We start from the raw sequence: 20,658 nt of genomic DNA on the forward strand, positions 1-20,658 counted from the left end.
ATCTTAAATATAGGATTTAATGAGAGGGAATAGGAAAATATTTTTATTTCCAACTGGTTTTAAATCTTACATTCCATTTCCATCATTAATATAAATATTTCTTATTTTTCATACTTATTTTAATAGGTAAAAAATTTCCCATTTTTTTAATTTTTATTTTTATTTTCATTTTATTATTTAATCATGGCAACATGGATTAACCCATTTGATCCACAATGGTTAATTTCTTACTACCACCTAAATGAAAACACTATTTTTTTTAGGTAGAATTTAAAAATATAAGCTTTTATGTTATTAGAATTATTAATTTATTAAGTACGAATTCAATTAGAGTACATCATACACTAGGTATCATATTAATCATGTTATATATAACATCAAATAGAAAGAAAAACATTGGCTCCTCGAATAAGAAATGTTTACTGAAATAGTCTTTTAAAAAGCACACAGGTAAGGCACATTTAATTACAAGAATTTAAAAAGCACACAGGTAAGCACACAGAAATGGTTCCTCTGAAATAGGCTTGCCCCTATGCATCAGCCTAGACATGCGTGGAATGGTGACCAAAACTATATAATACCCAACCCTCTCACATATATTTTTCTACAAAAAAGAACATCATATATATATATATGGGTCTATCAGCCCTCTGCCTCTATAAAGACCCCAACCTCCTAGGATTATGAATGCGGGACGTCTATCATCATGGTAGCTATTGAAGCATTTTGGTGTGATCCACAATTGTTTATTTTTAATTTCTATTTGGCTTTTATGTCTCATGCTTCTGTATTTTGATTTGAACTAATACTCTTTTTATAAGCGTTTAATTTCTTTTAAAATTTCAGTTCCATGTTTTTATGAGTTAAGTGTTATTAATTGAATCATCTCAATTACTGCAGGAACTACTTGCCTTGGAGGAATGGATTGGTAATGTCAATACTGGATTGATAGAGGAAATCATCACAAGGCAACTAAAAACAAGAACTCATACTGCATCATCAATCTATTTAAACTTTGGGCTCATAATGACTGGGAAGTTGGTCCTTTGGCTGAACTACTACACCTCATTCAGGGTATAAAGCCTAACCCCCAAATGGCAGATGAAGGAATTTGGTCATTGGAAACTACAGGCAAGTTCTCTATTAAATCCTTCTATGGCAATATTTCTCAATTGCAAGACAGTCAAATTATTGCTTTCCCTTGGACCAGAATCTGGTGTTCCTACATACCTCCAAAGATTGGCTTTCTTGTATGGACAGCAGCCCATGGTAGTTGTCTAACTATAGACAGGTTGTTGAGAAGAGGCCTGCCTATGTTTCTTATGTAAAGAGGTTCCAGAATCCATGGATCACCTCTTCATTCACAGCAAGTTTTCAGCTGTAGTGTAGGTTATGATACTATCCTGCTCTGGTATTCATCAATGCTTTCGAATACACTCTTACAGCTTCTGCAAAGTTGGACAATTAATGTTTTGAATAGGAGTAAACTTCTATGGAATAGGTTCCCAGCTGCTACCATCTGGGCAATTTGGAAGGAAAGGGACCATCACATTTTTGATAATAAATACTCCAATTTGGAATTTGGAGGAAATCAAAAGTAATCTTTTTGGCCTGCTATATATGTTCTTGACTGGGTGTACAAAGGTTGTTTCAGAGTGCCTAACTGAATTATTTTTTTGCAAGTTGGACCTTCTTTTTAGATGATCTTTTTGTATAATCCCATTGTAGAGGTCCTCTTTGTACATGGGCTGCTGTAATTCTGTTTAATCTTCAATACAATACTTTACCTTCTTCTTCTTCTTCTTCAAAAAAAGACATCTCTTATATAGTTCCAATCAATAGGGTTCCTTCTAATTTAAGCTTAGATGTAGCTAATGTTTCTCTTGCTTTGTTAAGAAATGGAAAACATATCATGTGCCTTTACCCACATTTTGGTTAATGGCATTGATTGAATCATTTTCCGTGACAAGAGATGGTGGTGGCTTGTTTTTCTATTTGGGAATCTATAAGGAAGGCATGAACTTAGTTTTAGTAGTCTACATGATCAGTAGGGAAACACTAAGATCAAAACACACCATAATTAGATTTGAAGATCACCCATAGTTTTCAAGGTGCCAATAGCAAGGCTAAGCAACATGGGAGCGACTTGTTGCCTAAGGTGATGGTTTTCTTTTTCTTTCTTTCTAAAGCTACCAAAAAATGAAAGCATTCTTTTTTTAGAGTCATGTGGGTCAACTCATGTTGTCATATTTAAATAATAAAAATTCAAATTTTGATAAAAATCAAAATTATAGATAGTACAAAAATTTTGTAAAAAAATTATGCATATATTCATGATATTCTATATTTATATATCACACAAAAATAAGTATGATAAATAATAAATATTTAAAAAAAAAGAAGAAGAAATATTTTTGTTGATGATGGAATACAAATTTTAAATCCACCAACACACTATGTCTCCATTACTTTGTTTATCGATTTCATAAGGAGATTATTATTATTATTGTTGTTGTTGTTTTTGTTAACAAATTGATTCCTCTAACCAAACATCTCTCACATGGCCCTACACCATCTAAATATATACTAAAGTAGAAAGTGCCACATAGATAGCCTCATACCCTCTTTGTTTTTTTGCCTTTCTTGCTCTCTCATGAATCCACCTCATCACTCCCTTCTCTCTCTCTCATTTGTGCATCTCATGGTGCCTGGCCTACCCATTTCACATTTCTTAAATCCACATCGTGAGAGAAGACGTGATAGGATAGGTAAACAGGGCCAACCAGCCTCTGTTTTTTACCCTACTTCAAATATCTACTCTTTCAAATTTTGTACATTCACTTTTTTAGATTTTGTGAAAGAACCAAAGCTAGAAAGGGTGGGTTGGCTTCCATTGAACCAAGAATTTTATGAAAGTATCCAGGAATGTTTTATTTTAATTTTCTCCTTTTTTCGTGTTAAATCTCATATTAGACAGAGAAAAATTCTGTGGGACTCTGAACTCAGACCTGGCTGATTTAAATCAGTTGGGTGATGTTTAAATCTCATTTGAATCTACTGTGTTCGTTCTTCCAAGCGAACACTGTAGATATAAATACGGGTAAAGAAGGTGATTAAAATGGGTCGAGTACGGTTTGGGACTATATTAATATCCATATTGTACCCGGTCCATTTAACTAAAGTGACGTGGCTTAAGTTAAATGGACCAGATATGATATGGATCTAGGTTTAATCCAACCATATTCATATCATTTAAATTTTGGATAAATTTTTTAAACTATTGTTATGATTAATTTGAAAATTGACTAACACTATCCCTACTTATTGATTAAGTCTACCCTTACCGTTAACTTTCCATTATATATAATATCATATGACTAATATATTCATAAAAAATTCTAAAAACACCCTTCCCACCTCCATTCCTAAAAATACCCTCTGTTGTTGGAGGAGCTTCTACCCATCTTTGCAGATGAAACTAACTCGAATAACTAGAGGATAGAGAATCATGGACGAAAAAACCGCACCGACCATCCAAATCTATTGCTGTAAGTTGCAGAGGCGGTGGTGGAACAGAGAGTGAAAGAGGAGGGGAGAGAGAAAAAGAGAGGAGAGAGAAATAACGAGAAGAGAAAGAATGAGAGATAGGGACGAGAGGTGGTGAGAGAGTACCAAATCCGCCGTTGCAACTTGCAGCGGCGGTGGCAGAACAAAGAGTGAAAGAGGAGGGGAGAGAGAAATAACGAGAAGAGAGAGAATGAGAGAGAGGGACGAGAGGTGGTGAGAGAGTACCAAATCTTGCAGCGGCGGTGGCGGAACAGAGAGTGAAAGAGGAGGGGAGAGAGAAAAGGAGAGTAGAGAGAAATAACGAGAAGAGAGAGAATGAGAGATAGGGACGAGAGGTGGTGAGAGAGTACCAAATCCACTGCTGCAACTTGCAGCGGCGATGGCGGAACCGAGATAGTGAAAGAGGAGGGGAGAGAGAAAAAGAGAGAAGAAGATAGAAATAGCGAGAAGAGAGAGAGAGAGAGAGAATGAGAGATAGGGAGACAAGAGGTGGGGAGAGTACCAAATCCGCTGCTGCAACTTGTAGTGGCGATGGTGAAATAGAGGAAGTGTAAGAGGAGAGAGAGAAAGAGAGAGTGAGAGAGAAATAGCAAGAATAGAGAGAGAGGTGGCGGGAGAGAGAAGTATCACTCCCGTTGCAAGTATCACTTGCAGTGGCGGTGTCTAAAGCAGAGGCTTGTAGTGACGATGTCTGAAACAGAGGAAGTGAGGACATTTGCGACGGGAGAGAGAAAGTATCACTTGCAGTGGCGGTATCTAAAGCAGAGGCTTGCAGTGACGATGTCTGAAACAGAGGAAGTGAGGACACTTGCAACGGGAGAGAGAAAGTACGACTTGCAGCGGCGGTGCCTGAAACAGAGGCTTACAGCGGTGGTGTCTGAAACTCGTTCATCTCTGGCTTGTTTCCATAGTATGAGGACACTGGCTCACTATTCTGCCGCCTCGTGCTGCAAAACATACACGACGTAGAAAAGATACTCGTTAATCACCAAGGTTTTTCCAATATCCATCAGCGAATACTAGTGCTCTGAGAAGCCCTCAGTAATTTGTTGGAGGCTTTTGGGATCACTTGCAATTTCGGCACTTCTGGCGAAGAGTGAGAGGAAGAGAAAGAGATTTGAAAAGGAGGGTAAAATAGTCTTCTCAATATCTACGTTGATAGACGTTAATGACTAAGAAGGATTAGTCAATTGTTAGAACAGGAAGGGTAGTCTTAGTCAATTTTTAAATAATAAGAGTATATTTAGTTAATTAGCTAAACAGTAAGGGTAGTTTAAGAATTTTACCTTTAAAATATTTATAGGATAACTGTTTAAACAAAAATTACTATTAATAATGATTATTAAAATTACTAAATATTAGCATAAATATTAATAATATTTGAAAATAATAATTCAGCGTAATATTAAACTACTGTTAATAATACTAAATATGGTTAACAGTAACAATAATTATTAATAATTTGCCCTAATTATTTTTCAGATAAATTTATTTACCATTTATATTTTAATTTTCTATAATAACTATTGATTCACAGTTATTCATTATATATAGAAAATTTATTAATAATTATTAATTATTTCTGAAAATATGAATAGTAATTATTCAAAGTTATTTAATTTATAAAAATTATTTATTAGATATTCTTCATGAAATTCTTCATAATTAGTGATCAGTTTTTGTTAATATTTAAGGATCGTTCATTATATTAATAGTATTGATAATTATAAAAAATTAGTTGAAATATCCAAAAACATAAACATGGCATAAAATAATCATAATATAGTTGAAAGCTACAAATAATATAAACTATGTTAAATTAGTAGCATAAAATTACCAATAATTGTTGATAAATTATCTTAAATTTCTAGAAATTACATGAAATGACTTTATAATATAACTAAAATAAATTACCATAATTTACATTAAATTTCCAATAATTATGAAAAAAATATTATAAAATATGTAGCATAAAATTAAAAAAAAAATAGCACAAATTATCATAAATTGCTAGAAATATCAAAATATAGAAATTACACAAATTTTAAATGAAATAATTAAATTAATAGAAATTAACAAAATTTAGTAGAACTTAGCAAAAAGTTATCAATACTTAAAAAAAAAAAGATAAATTGCGAGAAGATAGAAAAATATTACCACTCGCTACAAGAAAAATGGCCTCTACCAGCGGTTTAACACTGGTAGTTATACAAAACGTCGACCTAGATGCATCTAAGCCGGTGGTTTTAGCATGACCGCCAGCTCTAAACTAAACCAAACCAAAACAAAATTAAGGCGGTGGTTAAAAAGTATAGATTTTTAGACTGGCCGATGTAAACTAAACCAAACCAATCATAACCCAATTTTAAACCGGCCGGTTAAAAAGTATAGAATTTTAGAAGTATTCGTCTTCGGATTCGATAGTGTATTCCCGCGTTTTCCAATTTCGTTCTCGAGTTGCCTCTCCCCTTCATCTTCGACTTGGGTTTTGATTCCTTTTAAAATAATTAGGAGTTTCTTTCTTTTTAGAATAAATAGGAATTCGAATAGAGAGCGGCAAGAACAGTTCAATGGCACATATTAATATTGTCAAGAAAAGGCTGTGTGAAGAGATCAAGACAAGAAATACATCCAGTGTTCTTAGTTCTTTGTCTGCTGCTTGATTGAAGATAGACAAGAAACGGATTAAATTATCATAATGTTTGCTGCTTGATAGTCATCTTCAATTACTAGAAATTACCTTAAATTATCAAATAACCAAAATAAATTACCTTTATTTATCATAAACTACCAATAATTATAAAAATTGTCATAAAATAGTATAAATTTCTAGAGATTATCACAACTTATCATAAATTAGTAGAAACATTCACAAACGTTAAAAAAAATAATTTTTACATGAAATAAATTAATTAAATAAAATTACCAAAAATTAGAAGAAGTTAGCAAAAACTTACAACTTATTTCCACAAAATATGATAAATTACCAGAAATTACAAATACTATCATATAATAAATTACCAGCACTTAGCACAAATTACCAATACTTATTGATAAATTAACTTAAATTTCCAGAAATTACCTAAAATTATCAAATAACCAAAATAAATCATTGTTAGTTACCATAAATTACAAATAATTATCATAAAAAGCAGAGAATTTCAGAAATAATCAGATATTAGTAAGAATATCCAAAAACATAAATTACATAATTTTTAAATGAAACAAACAAATTAATTAAAACTACCAACAATTAGAAGAAATTAGCAAAAAATTACCACTTATTTCCACAAAATGAGATAAATTTCCAGAAACTACAAATAAATTATCATATAATAAATTACCAGGACTTAGCACAAATTACAAATACTATTGATAAATTATCTTAAATTTGTAGAAATTACCTAAAAATGAGTTCAAATCAACTGCCCACAAGATAGTTTCCCACAACATCCCACAGCACATCCCAGTTGTGTATTGGGAACATCATCGGGAGATGTTCCTAATACATGGCGGGGATGTGCTGTGGGACGTTGTGGGAAACTATCTTGTCGGGGGCTGATTTCAGACTCCCTAAAATTATCAAAGAACCAAAATAAATTGCCATTATTTACCATAAATTAACAATAATTATAAAAAATTATCCTAAAATAGTAGAAATTTCCAAAAATGATCACAATTATCATGAATTAGTAGATGTATCTGAAAACATTAATAAAATAAATTTTAAATGAAATTAGTTAATTAATTAAAATTACCAAAAATTGAACTTAGCAAAAAATTACCACTTATTTCCAAAAATACAATAAATTACCAGAAATTATAAATAAATTATCATCTAATAAATTACCAAGACTTAGCACAAATTACCAATACTTATTTATAAATTATATTAAATTACTAGAAATTACTTGAAACTATCAAATAACCAAAATAAATTACCATTATTTACCATATATTATCATTATTTTCTAGAAATTAGCACAAATTCTCAGAAGCTAGTATAAATATCCAAACACATAGACTTGGTATAAAATTATCATAAAATTGTAGAAATTTACCAAAAAATTATTCAAAATTTAGTAAGACTTATCATAAGATTACCAATAAGTATCAATAAATTATATTAAATTACTAGAAATTGCATGGAATTACCAAATAATATAACCAAAATAAATTACAATGATTTACCATAAATTACCAATAATTATAAAAAATATCATAAAATTGTAGAAATACCAAAAAACATAAATTACACCATTTTTAAAGGAATGATACAGATGATTGGTTGGTTATACTATAATAACCTTATTATGGATCATCTTATACATAGGTTTAGGTTTAATCTAATTTTTTATTATTTTATTCTTGTTTAATAAAACCCGTGCATTGCACGGTCTCGACTAGTTAATAATTAATATCATATCAGCCGTTGATAAGAAATTAGAAAAAAAAAAAAAAAACAAAAACAAAACAAATAACAAATGGTCCTGTACAAGTGTTGGACTTGGATTGTTGGAAGTTGGAACAAGATGTTAACTTCGAATTCCAATAATTCCTCCATTATGAAATGAAAGAGTCAAGAGACTTGCTGACGATAGCCGATAGGTACCATTATCATATATAGCCCAAATTAGATATCAAACTTGTAAGCATGGTTCCCAAATTGGATATCAAGTTCGATTCAATGACCAATAATTAAAAAAAAAAAGTCGAATGATTTAAAGGCTGAGATCTTATGGTTGGGGAAAATCTAATGGATGTTCTGTTCCACAATACCCTTATACGGTGGAAATGTTTTATCCTGGATTAAAATTTAAAAGCCTAAATTTGCTAATAATGTTTTAGATTTAGAATAGAATATTCCTTGATTCGTATTTTACGTCAGGTATATGGAGTTTTACGTAATTATACACATTTAGCTTGAGCGGCGGACGCAATTGCACAAATTGGTGGACGGTATTAATTAGTGCGGATAACGGAAGAATTCCATTCCAATTCCATGTAAGCTAAAGCTGTTACACATTTATTGATCTCTTCTCAGACCACAGTCTCCACTCTCCACTGCTCTCACTCTCACTCCACTCTTTAATCTTCGTTAGTTTCCCTTTGTCTCTTTCATTTTCCATTTCGCTTTCTTTTTTAACTTGCATTTCCTTATTCTCCTCGGAGCTTTGAGGAAATGGCGTGCGCCACCGACGGCCGGATATCATTCTCGGCGGCAGGCCACTTATATGGCGGTGCTGGATTGGTGGGGAGGAATGGGAAGCTGGTGAAGTCCTGTAATGGAGAATTGATGGGGAAGAAGCTCAACTGGCCTCAACCTCATCAGGCTCCTAAAACTAAGCTGGTTAAGCATTACGTTTCCATGTCTCTCACCACTAATATCGGAATTGAGTCCAAGGTAATCTCCACTCTCTCTCTCTCTCACGGGCCTCGGCCCAGATGCCCACGCAACTCATCTTCTACACTTTGGCATTTGGGAAGTACAAAAACATTCCAATGGAATAAAGGTTTCATCGCTTTATTAATTATATTGTAGTCCGAGTAGTTGATTGAATTTGCAGATGTCCATGCCTCCATGGGTAAAGGGCCTTACCACCCAAACTGTCAGCCTATAGGAATTGGGAACCTTTTCTCTCAAAGGTTGATGGGGAATGCCGATAATCTACATCAATGATCAGGCCGTAGTCTTTGAGCTTCGATTTTGGATGTAGCCTGTAGAGCATAGACTATTATATCAGTAGCCCAGATGAAGATTCCAAACCAATGGTGCCTGTTTGCAATAACTGTATACCGACTAAATCCCTCTGGTATTTTAATCCAATCCAATCCAATGGTTTTAAAACGATCCGCTGTTCGTGGAGCATGCTAAGGTGGCTACTCACACCAAATTAATGATCCATTTGATTTTGATTTGTGGGAATAAGGGTTTGGGATTGGAATTAGAATGACCCATCACCCATGCCATTTGGTTGGGTGGAATTGGAATTTGATTCTCATTCGTACTGGAATGACATTCTCTGTTTGAGGGAATGGTCATTCCTTCCTCCCTCCATCTCTGTCGGTGCCTCCCTACTCCAACAACTGAACCCTACAAATTCCTACAAATCCAACAAGCGGGGAATAGGCCAGATTCGTAATTATTGGGCAATTATTGGGCCCCTAATAATCTGATATTATCTTTGCCTGATTAGATTTAGGGCCCAAAATCCTTTTACGGATCAGCAGTTAGGGCTCAAATTTTGTCCATGCAGATGGAGTACAAACCCAGTTAAATTAGACATTAGAGGTCTGGTCCGCTAAACTTGTAACCTGGTTGTTTTTGGAAAATTTATTGGGCTTAATAACTAGTTGATGAAATTGTCCTTTTTTATTCACCTTTATATATTGTTTTGTTTGTATGCAAGGAAAACTGGGCCAAAGATTCTACATCTCTACTTTAAATGGTTTAAGTACCCTGTACCCAGTCGGGGTCGGGGACCCGGGACCCGGGACCATTTATTTGGTAGATACGGTCCGTCGGAAAGTCCGTATGTCAATGTTTGTCCGTACAGTGGCTGATATGTGATTCTGTAAACTGAAAACCCAGAAGGCCAGAATAATGTGATTCTGTTCCAGAAGGGGCCCAGCCCATTGGGCATTTGGGCCACGTCCCTTTATAGCCAATATACGTGGAAGAAATCGAAAGGATGTGCAGTGCTGCTTACCGAAGCAACTTGACCGTGTTAATGACCAAAACATCCCTGCACTTGTGACCGGATCACCGGACCATCGGTGTACTTAGATGGAGCGCACCTGCATCCACATTGCAAGCGTTTGGGCCCTTCAAGCCGTTGATATGGATCAGAGCTCAAAATGAATTTGTCGTCAATAATTTTTTTGATAATTAATTTATTTGTTTTTTTATTTCTTTTTAGGGGCTAAACAAATAAGTTAATTATTTGTTTTTTTATTTCTTTTTAGGGGCTAAACAAATAAATTAATTATTTGTTTTTTTTATAATTTATTTATTTGTTGCCGTAGCTAAGGGACTTAGAAATGGAGAAGCGGGACCCTCGGACAGTTGTGGCCGTTATACTGGGTGGAGGAGCTGGCACCCGTCTCTTTCCTCTCACCAAACAAAGAGCCAAACCCGCTGTAAGTCCAACTCTCTGCTTCATTCTCTCTCTCTCTGTATGTTATATGTTGCAAACTGCAAATCACTGGTTAGTTGTGTGACAGGTGGAAACTAACCCGATTCCACAATTTAACTCTACAAAGTGCACTTAGTATCTTGTATTCCAACCCCTATAATATTTTTTTGTCGTTGGATTTCATTTTCATATCAAGATGTTTAATGGGTTTCGGCTTCATTTGTTTAGATTACATGTATTTGGTGTGCATGGGCGAAATTTCCACATTATTAGAGTAATTTTCCTGTTCTGTTGACTATGAATTGTTGATGTCTAATACTTCCAAACTCAGGTACCCATTGGAGGTGCATACAGGCTGATCGATGTGCCAATGAGCAACTGTATAAACAGTGGGATCAACAAAATATACATTCTCACCCAATTCAACTCTGCATCGCTTAACAGGCATCTCGCACGTACTTACAACTTTGGGAATGGAGTAAACTTCGGAGATGGGTTTGTTGAGGTATATCTTGGAGAGTTGACCATAATGGTTTTGGCATTCTTTATTATTCAAGCTGGGTACTGTCTTCTGAAACCATTGAGTTTGGCTAAGAAGCTTACTGAAATGAGCATTACTTAATAGCTTTGCTTTTGTTGCAGATGCTAGCAGCGACCCAGACTCCAGGAGAGGCAGGTAAAAGGTGGTTTCAGGGAACTGCAGATGCTGTTCGGCAGTTCCACTGGCTCTTTGAGGTACCTTAGATCATTCTAACTGTCCGTGTTAGTTGCACTAGTTGAGCTTGATTATCGTGCTAGAGCACATATATATATATATATTATCTAACAACAATTTGATGTGCCTTGTAATGAATTTTTAGTAGATTGGAAACTCAAAGATTATTTGATGTATTATTAGTAAAGTTATTGTATGATATCTTCATGTTTGAGACTCTCAATATTATTGATTGTAATGTATCTTTTCACATAAAGTTATAAACTATTAAATTGTGCATTTCTTATGCCTTTATACCTTATTCATAGTTATTTCAACCTTAAATTTAGTGTTATTGATGTATTTGTGGGATTTGCAAGAGCTTCCCTAGTTTATCCAAGCGTATCCAAAGTGTATCTGTATCCAAGCTTATAAGGTGCAAATTTTGCATCTGGTTTGGGTTTTGCCTGCAAACAAATGGAACCAAATGGTTTATTAGGAGTTGGTGAGGTCTATCAGTGTAACTGTAGACCTCTAGAGGCAGGCAACCAGGCTCCCCATCATAAGATGGGTCCCTTCCTTCTTCCATACCCTTTGCATGGATCAATTGGGCCCAAGCTGAGAAGCAGTCTTATTCTGCTCCATGATTCAAGGTGCCTTGTGTTTGGGACAGTGTACATAGCAACCTATCAGTGTAACTGTAGACCTCTAGAGGCAGGCAACCAGGCTCCCCATCATAAGATGGGTCCCTTCCTTCTTCCATACCCTTTGCATGGATCAATTGGGCCCAAGCTGAGAAGCAGTCTTATTCTGCTCCATGATTCAAGGTGCCTTGTGTTTGGGACAGTGTACATAGCAACCTATCAACCATGTCATCAAGGTAGGAAACCCTCATCAACAATGGGTAGAGGAAAATACAGCACACACTCATGCACTTACTTTCTCTTTGTTTCTGCATATAGTACTCAATGGGAGACTGTATAGTGCTCCTTCTGAACATAGATGCCTTTATTCCTTTATACCTGATGGTGGAAATGTCACTGCCACAAATTTTCATACAACATGAAAACAGATCTTCTCAGACCCTGTATTTGAAAGACTTTATCTAGTCTTTACAATTTCTATTTGTTTAGAGAACATATTTTTCACTAATATATAAGGTTGATGTGATGTTTAAGTTATTCATCTTCAGTAACCTTTACATATTTTACCTGAATCTAGATTAGTTATAAGCTACATTTTAGATTGCTTGTATTGGTATCAAATGTAAAGGCAGAAATACTTAATGCCACTCTCCAGGATGCCAGAAGTAAGGATATTGAAGATGTGCTCGTTCTTTCTGGAGATCATCTATACCGAATGGATTATATGGACTTTGTGCAGGTCAGACTGCATGCTGATACCTTTTATTTTACCATTGTTCATTGAAATTTACATAACACATTAAGCTTTTTCCTCTCCACTTCCAGAGCCATCGGCAGAGTGGTGCTGATATTACTATTTCTTGTCTGCCTATGGATGACAGGTAGTTTATAATTGTGATCTTCATCTCTCTGGTTCTCGAAAGTATAGATGGATTCTCATTTCCTACATCACCTAAAAAATTGCAATCTGATGTTATTGATCTTAGTTCCACCTGGTGAACTGCACGTCTTAAATGGTTTCCTTTACTTTTCTTAAGATCATTAGAGTTCTGAGAAGATTTCCTCTACATGGAGAGGTCCTACATGTGTGATTGTTTATATGCTCCTTTTGTCTGGAGTATATAAGCTATTTTAATTTATGGATCTACACTTGCAGCAATTTTAACAGAAACATAAGATATCTGCTCATCCTGTGCAAATAAGTACCTTAGAATTCTTCCCAGAAAAGCTTCTCAGAGGACACAAAACTATCTCCACTGGGTGTCTATCACTGGATAATTACCTGACCTCATTGAGGCAGTTTGGGTTCTACATGTACCTATAAAGATAATTAATTATGGGACTCTCCATTTTAGGTCTTAAACACAAAACTATCTCCACTGGGTGTCTATCACTGGATAATTACCTGACCTCATTGAGGCAGTTTGGGTTCTACATGTACCTATAAAGATAATTAATTATGGGACTCTCCATTTTAGGTCTTAAAATGTTTGGTGGTATTTGCATTTATAATTTCCTTGCTTCAGCAGAATAGGTTTCTATTTCAATTCGTTTCTTAAAGGTTCAATTATTATGGTTACAAATTACCTTGGAGTCCATTCTCTACTTCCATTGTAGTCGTGCCTCAGATTTTGGTTTAATGAAAATAGACAACAAGGGAAGAGTCCTTTCATTCAGTGAAAAGCCTAAGGGAGAAGATTTGCAGGCAATGGTAATTCTCAATTTCATAGTATCCATTATAACTCAATATGTTTAAAGTAATTCTGATCAAATGCATTTCACCAATCCCTTCTAGGCAGTAGATACAACAGTTTTGGGGCTTTCACGAGAAGAAGCAGAAAAGAAACCATACATTGCTTCCATGGGAGTTTATGTCTTCAAGAAGGAGATACTCTTAAATCTCTTGAGGTAATTGATCATACAATTCATCTATGAATCTGCAACTTTATCTAGAAGATAAATATAATATCACTTTGAAGGTTGCGGCTCCATTTCCAGAACTGCTTAGAAAATAAAAGGAAACAGAAATCATTGTAAGTCATAAGTGCAACTAAAAGGGGGAGTTGGGAGAAAATCTATTTTTGACTTAGATGAGTATTAATTTCTCAGCAATGCTTTTGGAGTAGCCTTGTCTAGCTTGCAGAGGAGTGCTTCCAATTTCTTGCCTACTGCTATTGGAATGCAGATGTTAGCAAGAAAATTAATATCTTGCAATGGATTCAGAATATCAATGCTCAGGCATACCAAGAAAACCTATATATCTTACCATGCTCTTGTTTCAATGAATTTTGTGTGCCAATTCTTGAACTGTTGCTTTTCTCAAACAATTATCAGAAGCATGAACTTGTCTCATCCTTTCTTATAATTTTCTATATCCTCCCCCACCCCCACCCAAATGAATTATTTTTCTTATTTGGTCAAAGAAAATATATTAAGCACAGCTAATTAGTAATAAAACGTCACACTTAAATATTCAAGTTTTATTAGACAAAATATGTTTAAATACATCAATGTTAAAAGCAACATCAAAGAGAATCATTAAAGCACAATATATCAATGTTATATCAGATGGCGTTTTCCTACTGCAAATGATTTTGGATCTGAAATAATCCCAGCCTCAGCAAGAGAGTTCTTCATCAAGGTCTGTGCCAAATCTTTTATATCTGTTGTAAAAAGCCTTAGGGGTAAGTTTATGGTTTTCTTCTGTTAATATGAATAAGCATTATTACAGATTGCAATTCATATATATGATCTATGAGAACTTCTCAATTTCTAAATCAATTTTGAGCAATTCCAGAATTCCTTAATGATCAACCCATCTATAAGATGTCCAATGCAGGCATACCTATTTAATGATTATTGGGAGGATATTGGAACAATTAGATCCTTTTTTGGAGCAAACCTTGCCCTTACTGCACATGTAAGTATTATGCATTTATAGCAGTTCCTTGAATTTCTTCTCAGCATAACGGGTTCCAGTAAACCTTTTATCTATTGTTGTTATCATTTAGAAATATAGCAATCCCAAGTAATCCATGGCAATTACTGTCCCAGTATTAGTCTTTTGTTACAGCTTCCATGTAAAGGAATATTAGGTTTTTGAGGAGTCAGAGCAAATTTGATATGGCATTGAACTCTTTCCGGATCCATATTTCCAATAAATTTACCTGGAACATGTATGGTCTATTTTCCACCTGGGAAACTTTTATCTAGATATATCAAGGACACATATGTTTTGAAGATAGGAAATAAAATTTATAAAGTAGTACATCAATTTCAGTTGCTGTGCTTTCTTGAAGATGGGAATCTAAAAGATATATATCATTGCATCACATAAAAGGTAGTATCCCTATCAACTTTATATGACTTATTTGGTTCTACCAAGTATGTCTCATAGTTTTACCCATGGTTCACAATATAGATGGACATTTCGCCATGTAGAGATGGAGAAATTTCGAAGATATTTTGTTAAGATATTTGGAAAATCTAAAAAATTAGGAAATATTTCTTGAAACATGAAATTAGTTAATAAACCTTCAAGGAATCATTAGAATAAATATAGTTGCACATTTAAGGCTCAAAAAACCATAGCAAAAAATTGTATAAGTCATAGGAGAAAATTGAGACTTTGATAGGTATCTTTCTCTTTGCCTCCCTTTTAGTCTTTTAGTCATCTTCTCTTTATAAAATATGTCAATTACTTTCCATTTTGACTTTTTTTTTCTTTTTTGTTACTATATGTTTTGATTGGTTTGAAAACACTCTTTTGTAGTTATATGCATTTTACTTTTTCTTTTGAATTATAGTGACTTAGTGAATAATATCAAAATAGTAAGCTAATTATCCAATCACCAACTCCCCATGGTTCTTCTAGGAAAACATTTTTAAAAAATTATAATGATTTTAATGATAATTTGAAAAAGTTTTTAATAAGATTCTAAAATTTTAAACCTTGAATATAAAGTCTATCAATGAAATCTGAAATATCACCAATTTATTCTTAAAAAATTATAATGATTTTAATGAAACATAGAAAATATTTTTAATAATATTCTAAAATTTTAAACCTTAAATATAAATTCTATCAATGAAACCTGAAATATCACCAATATTGCTGATATATCGGCAAAATATTGGAGATTTTTGGAAAAGAAAAGATTCCTGGAAAATTTTTTATTGCCATCTAGAAAAAATGGAGATATTTCGGGGATATTTTGCTAATATTGTTGATATTGTGAACCATGGTTTTACCTATTCCATCTGAACTGTATGCAATCTGATCTGTCATTGTAGCAGAGACCAACATTTTACCATCGGGATCTTCATTATAATGTGATGAATTTAAATTAGATGTTGACTTGCATCTGCTATAGAAGCAACTTGAATATCAAGTAGTATCTTCTTTTCTTACAGTTACATTACTGATATTGGATTAGATTTGGATTACTAATTGATGTTATTGTGGTTTGGTAAACCGGTATCTCTCAAGATAAAACAGGCAATTACATGTATAATAGTTACTATTTATGATTTCTGTTATTATGATTCAGACTATTATAATTTTTATTTTCTCTTTTTAGCCACCAAACTTTAGTTTTTATGATGCAACAAAGCCAATTTATACATCAAGAAGAAACCTGCCACCATCAAAAATTGATAACAGCAAGGTAAGTTATCTTATCTCAAATTTTTCTTTAATCCTCCAAGGCACTTCAAGAGTGTAAATAGACCTTGTTTCCAACGATATGAAATAAAGTTCATATCGATGCCATGCATATTAAATTCTCTTGTTATGGTAATCCAGGGAACCAATAGGAAGTGAGCTGTGTTCTCATCTGCAAAAATACATGTTCTTTATTTTAATCAATTACAAAAGAGGTTGATATGACCCTGGAATTTTTAGTATGTTTAACCATCCACAAAACAATAATAATGTAATGAGCATAATTTCTAAATTAATAAAGAGAATATAAAGTACTAATTGCTAAGGAGCCATCACTTGGTGCAATGGTAAGATCTCAGGCTAAAAGTGAGAACGTGTTTGAGTGTAAGAGTGGCCACTTTGAGTCTCAGTTGGAGGTCACATCCAGTCCACCCCTCTCAAGACCCTGGAAAGCCAGGGGTAGCACTAAGTACTGCTTGGTCTAACAGTAAAATCTCAGGCTGAAAAGCTTGAGACCATAGGTTCGAGTATGAGAGTGGCCACTTTGTGAAAAAGAAATGTCAAAGTTAGGTGTGTATACAGTCCAATTCTCCCAAGACCCCAGATAGTTGGGAACAATATTGGGTAATGGAATTATTTTTAATTACTATACCATAACTAAGATTACAAACACTATAGTGTGGTCAAATACACCATTCACTTGATTGCACCTGGAAGAACTGCTTGGCCAAATATATGACAATCCTTACTGCCTTAATCATATAATTATTTACAAGGTCAGAGTTACAAAGAAAATGATCCTATGATCCTAAAATAAGAGATGGTTAAGAGATGCCCAGAATATCAAATTTTGGTGGGTTATCATTTTCTTAAATTTATATAATATTCTAAAATTCCTACAAGAATGACTTAAAAAATCTACAAGAATGAAGCTTTTATCAAATTCTTTATGTTTAAAATAAAATATTGAAAGGTCAATTTTTGTCAACTGTGCTTTAATCTCCATTTGTACTTTTGAACAAAACATCAAATTTTATGTTGATTTCACATTACTTACTACTGCCGCTTGTTTCTTCCTTGGGTGATTATTTTTAATCTTGTGCAGATTATTGATTCAATTGTATCACACGGAAGTTTCTTGGATAACTGCTTCATTGAGCACAGTGTTGTTGGTATACGGTCAAGAATAAGCAGCAATGTGCAGTTAAAGGTGAGTATGCTAAAATCTATGAGCAATTTTGCACAGTGACTAGTTGATAAAATTAAAAACATATATTAACTTTTGTTTAACAATTCATGGTATAAACTCAACTAAGCCTTGTCCCAACTAATGGGGTTGGCTACATGAATCTTTTACTATTCCACTCTGTTCAGTGCCATATCCATTTTTAGATTATGGGTCAATAAATCATCTCACTATTTCAGTCCATGTCCTTTTTGGTCTGCCCCAAGCTCTTCTAATCCTTCTGGTTTTCATCATTTCATCACCTATTGGAGCTACTCCTAGGTTCCTTTGAACAAGTTGATTTCTGGTGGAGCAGAAAAAACTTACTCTTACTCATCCATTTCATCACCTACTGGAGCAGATAATTTATTCTTACTCATCCATCTCCACATTTATGTTCTGCTTCACTCTTTTTTTTTTTTTTTGATATGTTGTTTCTTGGCTGCCCAATACTCTTCTCCATACAACATTTATAGCCTTTATAAATATTTTATAAAACTTTCCTTTAGCCTAATTGTGGCTCTTCTGGCTTTTCTACCTTACAGTCCTCATTGTGTCATCTTCCCTCAAATCCTTGTTAAATTAAAAAAGAATTGCTTTTTTAGTCTCATTTCCTTATTTAATCAACTTGCAGACCATATTGAAAGAACAAACATATATACAGACTTTTTATATTTTCTATACAAAAAATTATGTATTTTACCATCTTTCAAACAGGAGAGTCTGTTACAGTGCCCTGTAACAAGGGTATGTCTATGTGTACTCATAGAAAGTTCTTGTATGCGTAACAGTGTCGTATATCCTAACAAAGACAACATACATGCAGGATACAGTAATGCTTGGTGCTGATTATTATGAAACTGATGCTGAAATAGCATCACTTTTGGCTGAGGGAAGGGTTCCAATTGGCATAGGAGAAAATACAAAAATCAGGTAATAGCTAAGCAAACCATTTCCTTCTAAATCTCCTTGGTCTTGGATGTAATTTATCGGGGTTGTTTGACATTATTTTGTGCAGAGAGTGTATCATTGACAAGAATGCAAGAATCGGAAAGAATGTTGTCATCTCTAACTCAGAGGTATGACCTGTTTAATCATGCATATGTATCTACTTATAAATCATGGAGGATAGAACCGGAAAGGATATTTTTGTTTCTAGATCAGACAGAGAGCCAACATAATCATAGATATTTCTTATAGCAAGTGCAAAGGATGCAACAAAACCTATGAAAGGTATACTTGCATATTTCATGACCTTACCCTAGCTACCAAGTTACCAAGTTGCAAGGCACTTATAAGAACAGATTGGAGGAAGAATGCGGAAACTGATATTCACATGGACTATGCTGAAGAGAACATTGTGAAGGCAGGAAGGATGGGAAGATGATATCCATTGATCCACCCTGACTATGAATTTAAGATATGTTAGTTGTTTCAGCCTCTAGTTTATTGTTTTGTGCAAGAACTGGGAAGCCCAGTGCACGAGGCTCCTGCCAATGTGGGGTCTGGGATTGTTTTGTGCAAAAACTCATGGCCCAAAAGAATCTTCAGGCAATTCCAACAATCAGAGATCTCTCAATCTTCCTGTACTGTCAAAGAAGTGATTGCCAAATGAAAATTTTGAAATGGAAGGTCAAGAGATCATAGATAGGTGCATCTGGCTCAAGACCTAGAATTCTTGGGAGGACCTGTTATATGGTGTCACAGCTACTCTATATGTATTATTTGACAAAGTTATGACGTCTCACTTTCCTCTGTCCTCTTTCTTTTTTTCTTTTTTTTTTTTTTTTGATCAATAACTGATTTTCATTCAATAAGGTACAAAGATGGGGATAGATAAACATTCTTAACTCTCCCCATACAAATATACACAATTACAATACAGCGCAAAACATATGATTCCTTCCCACCCCTTGTTTTAGCCAACATATCTGCAAAGCAATTAGCATCTCTTTTTGTCCAAATCAGATTGACCCTTGTGTCAGCCGCTTGAACTTCCATTTTTCATTAATATAATCCCACCATCACATCTCCTCTTCTTGTGTCAGCCACCTGAACTTCCTTTTTTTCATTAATATAATCCCACCATTCCTCCCATCTCCTCCTCTAGTGTCAGCCACTTTCCTCTGTCCTCTTGTACTGTGTTCTGCAGTCTGCACACACTCATGCATATGGTTTTCCTGTAGAAAGAAAAGAGTTATACTAAGAATTTGGTTAAAACTTATACTTCGTATCTTTGAACTTTTAGTTGTCCTTTATCCCTTAATCTTCTCCTTGCTGTGCTTGCAGGGAATACAAGAGGCAGACAGATCTTCAGATGGATTCTACATACGCTCTGGAGTTACTGTCATATCAAAGAATTCAACAGTCAATGATGGATTTGTAATATGATAATTTTCCCTTTGTCCATTTTTGTTCAATTAAAATGAGGGTTAAAAAACTATGTTTGGAATAAGAGCCATTATTTAACCTCAAGTTCTAAATTGCATTGAGTTTTTAGCATCCCAAAGCATTGTGTATATTGTGGCTATCACCTTATATTAGCACTTGGATCTCTCTCTCTCTCTCTCTTGCAAAAGTTTGAGGAAGAAGCTATTAATGGTCCTCACATCCATTCTCCTATCCATCATAAGTGAAAAAGAGATCTATCCTTGAACAGGACATAAGGAAGATGTTAAATAGGACAAAGTTGATATTTACTAATGGTTCTCCCTTCCATCATTAGTGAA

The 20,658-nt window shown here is 34.2% G+C and overlaps 1 protein-coding gene across 2 annotated transcripts; it reads left to right on the plus strand.

The window, feature by feature from the left end:
• The first annotated feature begins 8,492 nt into the window (after window positions 1-8,492).
• On the plus strand, window positions 8,493-20,438 carry APL1 (ADP glucose pyrophosphorylase large subunit 1). Of its 2 annotated transcripts, XM_088960834.1 has the most exons (15): window positions 8,493-8,971; window positions 10,594-10,707; window positions 11,035-11,208; window positions 11,346-11,438; window positions 12,697-12,780; window positions 12,867-12,922; window positions 13,659-13,752; window positions 13,837-13,949; window positions 14,610-14,682; window positions 14,881-14,961; window positions 16,622-16,708; window positions 17,810-17,914; window positions 18,756-18,862; window positions 18,948-19,008; window positions 20,219-20,438. In XM_088960834.1, the coding sequence occupies exons 1-15, from the start codon at window positions 8,750-8,752 to the stop codon at window positions 20,318-20,320; spliced, it is 1,566 nt and encodes a 521-aa protein (XP_088816960.1). In that variant the 5' UTR covers window positions 8,493-8,749; the 3' UTR covers window positions 20,321-20,438. The 2 variants fall into 2 exon arrangements, with proteins under 2 accessions (XP_088816960.1, XP_088816961.1); XM_088960835.1 differs by lacking the exon at window positions 16,622-16,708 and having other exon boundaries at window positions 8,500-8,971.
• Window positions 20,439-20,658: the final 220 nt, after the last annotated feature.

This window comes from Nelumbo lutea, chromosome 1 (assembly GCF_056320005.1).
Source record: "Nelumbo lutea isolate HS-2025 chromosome 1, American lotus-T2T, whole genome shotgun sequence".
Taxonomy (NCBI): Eukaryota; Viridiplantae; Streptophyta; class Magnoliopsida; order Proteales; family Nelumbonaceae; genus Nelumbo; species Nelumbo lutea.